The sequence below is a fragment of the Aotus nancymaae genome, unplaced genomic scaffold (genome assembly GCF_030222135.1).
Source record: "Aotus nancymaae isolate 86718 unplaced genomic scaffold, 86718_ANA_hifiasm-v0.15.2.pri h1tg000020l, whole genome shotgun sequence".
NCBI lineage: Eukaryota > Metazoa > Chordata > Mammalia > Primates > Aotidae > Aotus > Aotus nancymaae.
Window position 1 is genome coordinate 61,718,863 of NW_026988432.1, and position 14,591 is coordinate 61,733,453.

General features: G+C 39.5%; 1 protein-coding gene across 22 annotated transcripts in view; it reads right to left on the reverse strand.

The window, feature by feature from the left end:
- Positions 1-14,591, reverse strand: part of EPB41L3 (erythrocyte membrane protein band 4.1 like 3) — a 156,172-nt gene that overhangs the window by 14,602 nt on the left and 126,979 nt on the right. For 6 of the 22 annotated variants that reach the window (XM_064379387.1, XM_064379388.1, XM_064379398.1 and 3 more), the window contains 3 exons: positions 12,561-12,781; positions 8,709-9,269; positions 3,479-3,532 (listed from right to left, as the gene is read on the reverse strand). In XM_064379387.1, the coding sequence (XP_064235457.1) occupies positions 3,479-3,532; positions 8,709-9,269; positions 12,561-12,781 (836 nt within the window). Of the gene's footprint in view, positions 1-107; positions 144-3,478; positions 3,533-8,708; positions 9,270-12,560; positions 12,782-14,591 lie in introns of all 22 variants that reach the window. The other 16 variants (XM_064379405.1, XM_064379400.1, XM_064379393.1 and 13 more) reach the window with 8 other exon arrangements.

Genomic DNA, 14,591 nt, shown 5'->3' on the forward strand with positions numbered 1-14,591 from the left:
ACATGGTAACCGGCTACAGAGCATGCTGAAAGGTCTGAACGCCGTAGACAAACAATGACTTCTCACACACTGTTTTTTTTGTTTTTGTTTTATTTTTAATTTTCTACCTGTGCCTTGAGCTCTGCATCTTCCTCCTGGTCCGACTGCCAGCATCAAGAAAGAGTGGGAAATAAAGTCTTACATGCAATTTACTCTAAGATTGAAGAACTATGGTTCTATATAGACTTGCTAAATGTCGGCACTCGTATGCTCTTGCATATGGATGCCACTTCTTTCTTATACACAAACCACAACATTCTCACACACAATTAGGAGCTTAATAAGAATACAGGAGTGAAAGAGTTCTTGCCCGGTGGGTCTTTGGCATTTTGACCAGCAGACACACGTGGTTGAGAAGGTGACAGCAAGGGTGTAGCAGGTTGTTTTTGATGAACATTAGGAATAGTTCAGGAAGCTGGGGGAGCCAGATTAAAATTAAAACTGAAAATTGTAAGAATAGCTATGATGACACAATAATGAGAGCTCCTGGGTAGTGTATGAATCTTGCCCTATGGGGTTAGTGCTTAGGATTCCCAATTTGTAGACCAGAGAACCCATGCTCAGCCTGGGCCACACAGTGAAACCCCATCTCTACTAAAATACAAAAAATTAGCCGGGTGTAGAGACGTGCGCCTGTAGTCCCAGCTACTCAGGAGGCTGAGGCAGGGGAATTGCTAGAACCCAAGAAGTGGAGGTTGCAGTGAGCCGAGATTGTGCCACTGCACTCCAGCATGGGTGAGAGCAGGACTCTGTCCTTAAAAAAAAAAAAAAAAAAAAAAAATGGAATTTCACACAGAGATTCCCACATTTTAAAGTTTCTTGAGACCTTGATTTTCCTTTTTTTTTGAGACGGAGTCTTGCTCTGTCATCCGGGCTGGAGTGCAATGGTGATCTCGGCTCACTGCAACCTCTACTTCCTGGGTTCAAGCAATTCTCCTGCCTCAGCCTCCAAAATAGCTAGGATTACAGGTGCCCACCACCAGGCCTGGTAAATTTTTTTATTTTAGTAGAGACGAGGTTTCACCATGTTCGCCAGGCTAGTCTTGAACTCCTGACTTCAAGTGATCAGTTCGCCTTGGCCTCCCAAAGTGCTGGGATTACAGGAGTGAGCCACCTCGTCCAGCCAATTTTCGTGAATGTATATACTTAAGAACAAATTCGGGGAAAGAAGGCTAATATGGGGAAAGTAAAAAAGTTTTTTTTAAAAAAGAAAAATCAACTACTATCAACACCACTATGTTTTCTTTAAAAGGTTTTAGCCAAGACAGTTTTTGAGATTTGAAAAAATAGTTATCCCAAAGCCACTTCATTCTCCCGGTTTTTCTAATTTCGAGGACTGGTTTAATCCCTGGACTGGTATCTGCCTATCAGTCATTAGTAAGCAGGCCAAGCCACACATGCATGCAGCGGCGAAGCTATGTTTCTCATTATGGCTCTTGGACTCAGGGCAAGGCTTTATGCCCTTGTGCTACAAGAAGAGACCCAGAATGAAATTATAGTGAGAAAAGGATCACACCAAGTCAGAGGCCTTAAGAAAATCATTTAGTCTACCTAGGTCTCCCTCTTCTCATTTGCCAATGGGGACAAGATTGCTTACTCTGCATGTCCTACACTGACGACTGCTGTGCTGGCCACCTATAGAAGGGAAAGAGTTTCTTCAGTATCACGGGGCATACAGGAAACTTTAAACACAGTGCCAATATGCTGGTGACATGCTCATTCTTCAGTGCATGGGGGGGTGCACAGTTCTTCATTTTATTTTATTTTTAAAATTTATTTTACTTATTTTTTTGAGGCAGAGTCTCGCTCTGTCGCGCAGGCTGGAGTACAATGGCACAATTTTGGCTCACTGCAACCCCCACCTCCCAGGTTCAGCGAGTCTCCTGCCTTAGCCTCCTGAGTAGCTGGGATTACAGGCATACACCGCCATGCCCGTATCTTTAGTACAGACAGGGTTACACCATGTTGGTCAGGCTGGTCTCAAATTCCTGACCTCATGATCCACCCACCTCAGCCTCCCAGAGTGATGGGATTACAGGCATGAACCACCATGCCCGACTTCTTCATTTTATTTTTAAGCTTCATAAGCTACCTATGTTACAGGTATTCCCTCGCATGCTTTAAATGTTATATAACACATTTTAAAACTACTGTAGAAGTTTAAGGTATTATTATGAAAATATTTTTCATTTATAGCACATGTTAAGATTCCAGTGAAATTTACTGGATGCATACCCGGTAGCTACATGCAACTAACTCTTACAAAATCAAGGTGTAGCTTTGTTATATTTGGCAAAGAGAATTACTTACTTGTAATATATTTATATATGATTGCTTAAAAGAATCTGGATAATTCTTTTTACAATATTTTGTAAAATATTATTTTACAATAATAACTTTAATATTAAAAACTTATGATTTTCCAGCTTTGGACTGAACTCTGGCATTTCTAAGAAAGGAACCTAATAAAATGTCATCATGAAATATATTTTCTGAAGATATTTTCAATTAAGTGATATACAGATACCATTTACAACATTTTTAGATTTTTTCTAAATACCCAACTAATAAATATTATTATAATTGGATGATACAAAAAATAACATTAAAAAATCCTAAAATAAACATTATTACAAAGTAAAAACTAAAATTTGCTAGTATAACCTAGCAAAATTAACATCAATAAACATCTTGACTTCCATTAGTACAAATACTGTTTTTACAGAAATTTTAACTACTTAGTTGTAGAGAGATGATTTGAAAAACAATATAAGCCACACATACACACACACATTTTACCCTAAAGAATTAATAAAGGAGAAATAACAGTATCTTTTCTATCATTGTTTAATGTGATTATGTTTTTTAAAAAGAGAGTACTAAGAGTAATTTAAAAATTCATTTCTTATGAGTGACCAAGGCTATAGTCAAAGGTTACAAAAATGAGTAAGGTAAGTCTTATTTTAACAAGAATTATCTCACCATTGAGGAATTAAAAATATATCTGCATCCAGCCAATATGTTAGTTATATTATTGTGACCTTCTTTCCATTCATTCTATTATACATCTATAGCTTCTCATTTGGGATAATTTTTCCTAAAAAAATGTATTATCAGTTTAGGCAAGTGGTTCTCCAAATATGTTCCTAGATGTGCAGAGTCAATATCGCCTGGAAACTTGTTAGAAATATAAATTCTCAAGTCCACCCCAGCTTTTCTAAATGAGAAACATGTGGCTGGAATCCTCCAGGTAATTCTGATGTAGGCCAGAGTTTAAGAACCACTGGTCTAGACAACAAAATATATATTTAACTCCTACTGTTAAAGGTAGAACTGATCTCCAATACAACAGCTCATACGTGGAGTTCTTAAACACAGAGCCACCCCACAAGGCATTTTCGGTAGGCAACTATCAGCCACTCTCAGCCATGATACCAACCTCAGTAGCAGTGGTCTCCCCGTCGGCTGCGGTGTCTGTGCGCTCACTGTCAGTCTATTGACCACAAAAGTGATCAGGTTCCAGGAGGAAGGCAGGGACAGAAAGTAAACCATCTGGTCAAACACGGTCTGGCACGGGTCAGACAGGTCATTTTCTTTCTCTGTGACCTGTGTCATACTACCTCCCCACAAGAACACAAGTTCAAGCAAAGCAACAGAAGGGCCAGAGCTAGGTGTCGTCACAGAGCCAACTCATAGGAAGACCTGAGGCAGGTCCAGCCTGCAGGAGCTGCAGGAGCTGGGGAGCCACACTGATCTGTCTGGTTCTATGTCTCAGGAAAACCAATTTGTCATCCCCACACCCCCGCTCCAACTTTTAACTAAAAATCCCAAGCAAGATCTCCTTAAAATGTTCAATGCAAATAAAACTGATGCTTATGTATATTCTATTCTAGTAATATTTCATATTTGAAAGGTAAATGAAAATGTCAATTTACAGAAAAAGCTACTGTAACAGTCACTGGACTTTCAGCCCCTCATTTATATCATTATGATAATTTATATCCATCTAAGGACAACAGGCTGTCTGCATTACCTGTCAGTTATAAAAGGCATGTGCCAGTGACTCACAGGCATATATTTTTTATGGGAAAAAGGTAACTCAATTTTCAAGTAGCATTGCTAACTAGATGTTTTTTAAGACTATATGTTAAGTTTATTTTGCCCCACCCTCCAATATAAAGAAGTATATTAAGTATGTATTGAAACATCTTGCTCCAAAAATACCATTCAAATGAAGCAAATAAGAAGAATTTTTAAAACAATAGACAGAGAGAGAGAAAGAGAGAAACATCTACTCGGAAACAAATAAAACAAAGCACAGCATTTGACAGAGCCTAGGTTTTGGGAAGAATGAGAACAGTAATTTCAGGACTGGTTTTTAATCTATTTCACAGGGGTTTATGACTTCAAATGAAAACTGTTTTCTCTCGAGTAGAGTAGAGCCAGGGACATCTAAATGCCTTAATATTAATTGATTTTTCCCTCCACAGATATCAACTAACCATTAGTAAAGTTTCCCTGATCAAATATTTGTGATTAATATTTTGAAAACAAAAATCAAAACGGGAGGGGAGTCTATGATGGTGAATCTGGTTCTGAAAATAACCTCCCACTATAAAGAAGAAAGAATGTCAAGAAAGTACAACTGGGACAGTGTTGTTTCCATTGACATAACTCTGGCTATGCTGATTTCTTGGCACTGGCTGCATGTTTCATGTTATATACTCCCAAAAGAAAAGGAGTCTCGACACACGCTCAGCACATGTCCCTGAGGACACCATTCTGGTACCCTTGCTACCAAGTCTAAGTGGAAAATAATTTTCTGTAGGTTGGTAAGGAAAGCGTGCTGACATATTTTCATGACCTGACCGGTCTGGTTAACAACTGGGACAAGGAGGTGGCTGTTAATTTTCTTATGAGGGTGATTGTTGCTATGGTATTTAGTATGGCTGTACCGAGTGACAGCCCTGGGAAAGGCCAGTATGAATTAGTAAGATAGACTGGTTATTTGTTCAGGTATACAGAATAACTCAAAGATCGTAGGCTTTCAAGAGTAAATAAGAATGGCTTGCACTTAAGTGTTTTAGTTTTTTAGACAGGGTCTTACTCTGTCACCCAGGCTGGAGTGCAGTGGCGCATTCCTGGCTCACTGCATCCTCCTGCACCTCCTGGGTTCAAGCGAATCTTGTGCTTCAGTCCCCCTAGTATAGGTGCATGCCACCATGCCTGGCTGATTTTTGTACCTTTAGTAGAGACAGGTTTTCACTATGTTGGCCAGGCTGGTCTCAAACTCCTCACCTCAAGTGATCTGCCTGCCTCAGCCTCCCAAAGTGTTGGGATTGCAGGCATTAAGCCACTGTGCCCAGCCGTAATGACTTGCACTTAGTGTTCTAATTAGTTGTGTCAAACACTTCTAAAATTCTTGAAAGTGTTTCTCCTCCTATCTAGCTTATTTCCCTTATGGTTTTAAAATTTACTTCAGTAACTTGCAAGCATCTTAGCATTAGAGGACAGTGGTTGTTAAGAGGGGAAGGTTTAATGTCAGATGAACATGAGCTCAAATCCTTGCTGTTAAAACTTGTGACATATTGGGTACTTTTTATAATTTAATCCCAGTTTCCTTCCCATAAAATGGGAAAAATAACAGCCCTAACTATATTGGGTAATAGATACTAAGTGCTTTATATAATGCCTGACACACATAGAGCTAAAAAAAAATGCCTATAATAATTACATAATTATTCATTTTTTATTAGCCATACACAAATAGCATAGTCCATATCTAAAACTTCTTGAATTCCTACTTAGCATTTTGTCAGTCAGTCAGTAGTATAGTGCCTGATCAACAGTCAGTAAATGAATAAGGCTGAATAAAGCAGTTTTTATAACAACTGGCATTTCTATAATGTATGATGACTACATAAAACTGCAAATGTAGAGAATATCATAAACTATCGTATAATATGGTTTATATAATTTAAAATGTTGTAAATCAGTTATTTTTTCTCCCTGTTGATTTGAATTCATCTTTTTCTTTGTATTATCAAAAACATTACTCAGAAACAGACATGTAATTTCATTTTGTGGTTTGGGGAGGTAAGTTCATCTCATGTTTCTTGATAGGATATTTTGATATCCTATCCCTTCTTATCTGACCATTCTGATAGTAGAAAAGAAAAAACATAACTGGCCAACAGCTTTATAATGTGAAATGATGAAGCCTTTTTACACTGGATTTCACTCTTGAGACTGGAAATAAGCCACTATAACACATAAAAAATGTAAGCAAGGATGATACAATATTTAAAAAGAATTAATTACTAGTGACTTGGCAAAACAAAAGTGACAGAGTTGAACTGTACGTTAAAAAGTTACCCAGTGTAGCTGCCACAGTGCTTGAGGCCTAGAGATGAAATCAGGCCATGTAAGCAAATGGCAATTTAAACAAAAGAAAAGAAAACAAACTGGAATGACCTAAATATGAGTTCTCCAGCTCGGCCTCAACTAGAATGCACAGCTCTGAACACTTGGGGTTGAGAGACGACACTGAACAGATGGCCAGTAACAGAGTCTGGTGGCAGATCATATATGGCAGATCAGCTATCATATAGGCTGACTAGGGCTGCGGAGAAGGGTGATGAAGATTCCGGTGGTCAGTGCTCATTCATAGTTTCAGAGGTTTGCAATAACAAGGACAGTTATGACTGGGAAGCTCCAATCACGCGTTCGCTAGCTTGTAACAATTAACTGCTGTGATTTGTTTTGCCAATGTAATGCAGACATGCCCAAGTTTAACATTAATTCTCATGCACTGATTACAACAAGATGTATACCCTGGATTAGGCACAAGATCTGTGTGGTTTGCTATATAAAAGTTCAAACGTTTATTTCAAATTTAGAAAAGCATAAAACAGCAATCTTTTTCGCTTCACGTTAGCTTGATGAAAAATATATCTCCACGTTAGAAATCAGCTGATAACCAGTCTTTGTAGACAATAGTGTGTTCTTAACTGTAATATGTTCTAGTCCAACACTATTTGATAATATTGTCAGTATGAGAAATAGTGATTATTAAAGCCTAGGATGTCAAGTAGTTCTCAAAATATTTTCCATGTATAAAAAGTTATTTATATGTAAGTTGGAGCAAATTGTTACATATAGCTCAGGAACCTTGGAAATAACTCTTACACAAAATCTATTCAAAGTGTAGACTTTTATTTAAAACACCCGTGAGACCATTCACATTTTTCCCTTCTGCTGCAAAGAAATGGTCATAATTCTACTAAATATAGATACTCACACACCCTCAAAATATAACACTATATTACTCACAGGTGCAGCTATATTACTACACAGGTGCACTATATTACTCACAGGTGCACTATATTACTACACAGGTGCAGCTCAAATTATGACCTTCTAGCTGAGCACAGAATTAGACTTTCTTTCTTTTTTTAGCATTGCCTTGACTTTGTGACTTTTTGAAAAAATGCTAGGAGTATTTTGCTTTTCTCCTATCACAACAGCTCTTGTTCTGTGGAAACAGGAAGGCTGCAGGGAGCCTGGAGAGAGGTGGGCAGGGGCGTGCATGACAGCAGCCGGGGCCTCTGGTGGCAGCTTCTATTATTCTTCCCTGAACTGTATTTGAAGGCTGGAGAAAGAGAAACTGCTGGGCTGTTCACAGGGCTGTGGAGTGGTGGGAAAGGAGAACAATTAACAGAGAAAAACTCTTGGCTACCATGTCAACTCACCCAATTGCTCGAGTGGGGGACAGGAGCCTGCCCTGCAGCACCATGCCTTCAAGGATGGAGGCGGATGGTTCAGGGTCTTTCCCCTACCACGTCCATATCTGGCTGGCAGTCTCAGAGGCCCAGCCTTACCACACTGTGAAAATGGGGGGATTTTGAGGCTCATGCTGCAGTTGAAAGAATCGCTGTCATGTTATCTGCACTGACATTGCTAGCACTGGTGAAATTTCAGCCTGTCTTTATAATGTTTGAAAACTTCAGTTTTGTCTTTTTCTGATTGTGTCTGTACACTGCTGCCCTGCATGCAGTTGCTTCTGGGCCTGTTGCTGCCCTCACCAATGACTCATCAGTCTGGTGCTTTAAACTGTCTTGACCCAACACAATGCGGGATCTACCATCTGGCAATGATAATCAGAGGGTGGTGGGGACATTTTAGGATCTCCAGGGAGGAGACACCTTTGCAATTTTAGAAAGCTACCCAGGTGACAATGATACATCCCCTCTGGGGATGTACTCTTCCACTTCTCCTTGACTATCATTAAGTTGAAAACTACTCATCGGTCTTATATGTGATTTACTTTATTAAGCAATAACTGATCAGAACCTTTAGCTTAGCCCTGATCTTTTACACGGCTAACCAGTTATATGAAATTGACTTCTGGCTGAGTCTTTCATCCCACGTAGAACTCAGTGGGTAGCAGAACGATTCCAGGTTGGGCTCAGACTGCTACATCCACATGGTGTTGTGCCTAACCCTGGGGCCCAGGTTGGACTCCCCAACACACAGAAACCTCAACATATTGGCACAGACAATAAATGAGGCTCTGAAAGTAGGACCACTATGTCAGCAGCCGGCTAACACTGTTTCGAACTGAAGCACGGAACACGAAGGGGAGGCGTGTTCTATGCCGAGGTACACACCTCTTCCTCTGAACTGTCACTCGGGTCATTGTCTAGGGAGGCGCTCAAGGAGGCCGCCTTGGGCTCCAGGTAGCAGAGGCACAGAGCCAGAGGGAAGGAGAGAGTGAGAGCGTATGGCACTGAGAAGGAGGCAGACAGCAGAAAGAAAAAGATGAAGAGGAAACAGGGCACGAGGGACGGTGAGCGGATCGGAAGGTAATGCTGCAAGCTCTGGGGCAGGAGGTTGGTTTCAGAAAGGTTGGGGAAAGAGAGGTACCCATCATCGTCTAGGAGGGAGGGGAATGACTCGGGGAGCTGCAAGGAGAAGGAGAACAGGGTGGTCCCCTTGCCAGTTTGCTGTCTGTAGCTAAAGGCCACATCTTGATCCCCTAGGTAAGGCCTCCCTGGGCCATCAGAGTCCAAAGTGGGCTCTCCAGGCATGTGCTCAGCTCTGGATGGCTCATAACCTGGCAGTTTGCAGTCATTCTCCTTACACCTCCTACGGAGATCTGTGGGAGATGTGGGGGCACAACGGGCAGATGGGGGTGACAAGGGACATGAGTCAGTGCCAAGCCCAGGTGACTGATGTGAAAGAGACAGAGAGAGACAGAAAGCAGCAAACAGAGGTGCAAAAGGACAAAAAGAAAACTGCAATTAGTTAATTTTCTTACGGGTATCAATATAAACTTGTAAAACAAAAATTTTAGCACTAGGGTTGCTCATGAATTTGAAAGTATTCAAGCTGCATGCCAATGTTGCCATGAATGGCCACATTTCTCCCATTAGACCATCACATACCGGGTGGAATTCTTTAAAACTTCAGAACAGAAGGTATTTGTGGGAAATCCCAAAGTCTGCACATTTCACATGATCAAAAAATTTCATTATAGACCAACAACTCTAGAAAGCTTCAGGTTTTGGGGAGCAAACAAATAAATCTGATAACTTAAAATAAAGACTTTCAATAACCTTCTCCTGATCTCCAGGTAGCAGAGCTGTTACTATAGTTCAGCTGGATTAAAAATGAAAATGAAATCCAATCCAGACTTTGATTAAAAAAAAAAAAATCTCTAGCATTAATCCTTTCCTTGGTTATTCAATCACATGAAAAACAAGGAGTTTACATTCCAAATCAAGAAGTTTCTGGCCCCACTCCTATCTGATAAGTAGTTACAATCAAGGATTCGACACTTAGCATTCCTGAATATCTGTCTCCTCACAAAGAACTGAAGTTCCCTTGAAAACTCCATTTTGGCTCCTTTATTTAAGATGTCAGTAGAATTTCAAGTGGTTTCAACAAGCTAACTAGCAAAAACAATGTGTTTTCTTGTAATATGCTTTGCCAGTGTTTACTTTCTATTATTTATGATGCATAATAATAGAAAGATATCATTCCCCAGCCTTCTGATTTTTCTTAGCAGATAAAGGGCATGTTTAGATCTTTGAGTCCTTAATACAATGATGAATGCAGGCTTTTCCACAAGTGCTCCCCTAGTGAGTTCAAGCTTTTATGGGGCAAGTGAGTCTACTTCCCTCCTCTCTGGGTCCTGGACACTTCCAGGACCACCATGGCCAGTTTCTTCTGCAAGTGGTGGAGGGGCTGCCTGACATGAAGGGGAGGAAGGAAAGCACGCAAGCCCCAAGCAGGACCTGGGATGGGACAGGAGCTGCTGCAGGCCGGGAAGTCCAACCCTACAGGTAGACTCCTGCTGCTGTCTTTATCACTGTGTGTGTGTGTGTGTGTGTGTGTGTTGTCCATTGATCTGACAGCATAGAAATTACCCAGCCTGCCTTGTATGGTTATCCAATCCTGACTTGGGGAGAAGTGGTAAATATAGCAACAGGCAGAAAGAAAATGTACAAATAAAATTACATCTGAGGCATGAAGGAAAGAAAACACACAAATAAAATCATAGCTTTTCGCCATTTGAGGGGTCTCTTTTTACTATGAGACAAGTATGTCACACACTCACTTTTGATGTTAAACAATGTCCTTTAAACAGGAACCTGCACAAATCTCATTCAACTAAGAATAATGTAGGTGCTACAGGCTAACTTCTGCATGAAGACAACTGTCTTCCAGCACGGAGGTGAGGTGGCCCATTACTCGGGGGATCCCTGCCTGGGAAACGTGCCTCCTTCCCAGGCAACCTAGGGAACCAGCCTTTCAAGAACTATTTTCAGTAATACATTTTTATTTTGGTTGAACAGTAAGTACCCTCTATGTTACTTTTTGAAGATAGAGAAGGATAACATTAAGGTTTAACCTTTCATGCCGATTATTAAAGTCATTTTTAAAAGACAGCTTTGCACTGGGGAAACCAAGCCAGCCCACTACTATACCAGCACCAGATTTCAGCTCCAGACTTCCTGAAGACATTCTGCCCAGAGCGCTGGCTTCTCAGAGACTCAGGCTATGAGGCTGGCAGTGTCCTTTATTTTCCCATGTCACAAACGGCAGCAAGGGAGGACAGCTTAGTGCTACATTTTACATGAACACACTGGTGGTCTTTTAAAATCAAATAAAGTGAAAATGCCTGGCCTTATCTTGGGAGCAAAACTGAAAATCGTTTACTTTGATGTGTCACTTCTTCATATTTATACACCCATGGCAGTCATATGTTGGCATGGCAATTTTACAAAATGTTAGGATAACTAAGTGGAAGAACCACATATTTGTTGGGTGGATTATCTTATTTTCTGTTCTCTTTAAAGCCTTCCTCGACTAAACAGACAGGAAGAGTGTAAAAACAAAATTTAGAACGAAGCACATTTTAACAGCAAAAGTTATTGAAATATCCCTGCCATTGGATTTCCTACTCTGTACTTATGTTTGTGTTTGCCAAATAAATGATCCTACTTAAAAAATAAAAGATGATGGATTGGGTCATTTGTAATATTTTAACATAACTACAAAAATTATTTGTCTATATTAAGATGCCACTGCTAAACTCTTGTCAAAAAGAACACTTTCCATAGAATCTGAGGTAGTGATTCTCCACTTCCACTGGAAGAGCCTATGCATAAAAGAGCATTTGTGAATCAAATTTACTCGAGTTTTAGGATAACCCAAGGGTTGTTAAAGCATTTTCATTCTGCTATTTCCACTGACTCTATGCTCTGTACACTGTTTTTCCATTATTACTAGGTATAAACCTCCTGAAGTGTTTTTTGACTTTTAAATAATTTTTCTGAAAAGTTGCTTTATAGTGCTGGACCACAAGAAATAAATACAGTGTTTAAAAATTATGTTAAAAAAGGTATTTAATTTGTGGTGAAACAATGTTAGAAAGTTTAATGAATGATACACTGAAAGAAGAAACTGTGCTGCCAAATTCACTTTTTATCTTCTGTTGCAACTTTCTGCCCTAAGATACCTTTTCAAAACATGGCTGGTCACTACTCTGCTGATTAGATTGTAAGTATAAACATACAGGCTGTGGTCACACCATGTACTTATAGTCAGAAGAATGGCAACATGATAGTTGCACATCTAGAAAATATGCTGTACTTGGGTAGGAGAATAGGGCCAGAAACAAAGAAAACAGCTTTACTGACAGTTCTGAAATGTGAGCCCAAACAGAAAAGTGTAATACGCCACCAAAAGTATTTTAAGATACACATACAGGACAGCTATTGAAAGTCTTACATAGCATACAAGTTGTTAAAATAAAAACTTTCAAAGAGCTACGAATGAATCTTTCAGAGGAAAATGCTGAAAAAGGAATCATAATTTAAAAAATGACATATGAATGTGACCAGAGCTGACATATGATTTACCCTAAATCTGAGCACATTCCTAGTTTACAGCCTCATCATTTAGTCATTCTTAAAAGCTGGAGCAAGCTCTAGCCGGCAGCCTGGGAGTTATACCTTTCCCTCGTGCCGGATGGCCGAGACGGGCGTGACTTCCTCCCCCTTCCTCCGTTTATCCTCTTCCTCGTCTCGCTCCTCCTCGGCCTTCTTCTCCGGAGTCACAGTGGTGATCAAGTTGGTCTGAGAGATGCCTTTTGTTGTGGCGTACTGGCCAGTACCAACCTCTGCAGCAGACATAGAATCCTTCATGTATATTTCATGGTTTTCATTCACTGATGCTAAAAGCAAATATAATTGAAGAAATAAAATCCGAAATAGTTAAGTCAGAAGACAGATGAACACCACCAACAAAATACCATCACGAAATACCAGCTTAGTCTTGAAAAAACAAATCAGTGCTGCAGGGACCTTCATGGAAGCACAACCTTCCTGTATTTCCTATAAGACTAGTGCTTTAAAATTCTTGAAATGCTCATGTCTTAAAATTTCATCCACCCTCAGGCTCTCTGGCGAGGATGTGTGTAAGGGTGGGGGTGAGTGGAGGGTCACGAGGCTAGGCTGCCACTGGGCCTGTTATTCCCTGGAGTCACTGGCTGGCACTGGCACCCGTATCGTAGTGGCCAACTCCACACCTAACAGCAGTCTCTGCAGTACACAATTGCTCTCATACACTTGGCTCTTTGGAAGTGCCATTCACCAAGGAGCATTGAATTGTTTTTCATATTATTATTATTAATGTTGAAAACCTATCACTCTTACAATATAAAAGCTACATGAGTAATAATACTAATTAACCATCTTGGTAGAGATTATAAAATTCAGATGGCAATTCCATTCATCTAAATTACAGAAATGTTTTCATTTCTACTGCATTTTAAACAGACTACCATAATATGCATATACATTTATTCATCTCTAATATTTTGGGAAAACACGACAAATGTTGCTAAGTGAAATTCATGCAGATGCAAAACATGCGAACATAAGAGAATAAGACATAACCTTTCATCCCAGCTAAAATGTCTTAGTGAAAAGATGCTTAACTGAGTTAAATTTTAAAATTTGGTATTCATTATTTTAGGTTTTAGATATAAAATTTATTAAAACTTATAAATGCTGCTTTTCAAATACACATTAACTAAACACAGACAAAATATAATCTACATTATTATTTTAGGAATTTTAAATTGTAAATAAAAGAAAGGATTATGAAATGATTCCTCTCTGAAATCCTTTTGATAGATAAATTATATCACTAAAATATCTTCACTAAGATATTTCATATCTCTATACTGTTGAAAAAGCTCATATGAGACAGTTTCCTAATGGACCAGTGAGGCCATGCTCTGTAAGATGCAACCTGCAAAAAAGCAGTTTATGTTGCAACATGCAGCTGTGCCACCCAGCTCAATAGCAGCAGAAAACATACTAGAGCTGGCAGGACCACAAAGAGTGAGAGACAACACATACTAACATCACTTTTGGGCAAGGAGAAAGAGACAGCATGACATTACTATATTGATTTCACAATTGTCTTCTGTCTTCTCAGCAGTCATCATCACACAAAAGGTCATAGGCAAACAACATTCACAACAAATGTGTTCCCTGGGGTGCACATCACTGAACAAAGTGGATGATATTCAGGAAAAAAAAAGTGCAATTCTACAAAGTTCCACAAATACCAATAACACATAGAAATAGGTAATAGAGATGCTCTAAAGGAGAAAGAAGAGTCAATAGGACAAACCAGAAAGAAAAGCTTCAATGTTAACAGGGATATTTCAATATCTTAATTCAACTCGAAACAGTCCTGATAACTATTTTACTCAAAAGGGCTGGCTCTAAGTTTGGCATTCCAGAAACTCTCAGAAGACACACAATGGTAATAACTTCCTAGGCTAGCTCACAAAAGCCTGTAAGAATAATTATCAGTATAAAATGTGGAAAATATATACACCATGGAATACTACTCAGTTATAAAAATGAATGAAATCATGTATTTTGCAGTGACTTGCATGGAGCAGAAGGTCATTATTCTACATGAAGTAATTCAGGAATGAAAAGTCAAATACCATACGTTCTCATTTG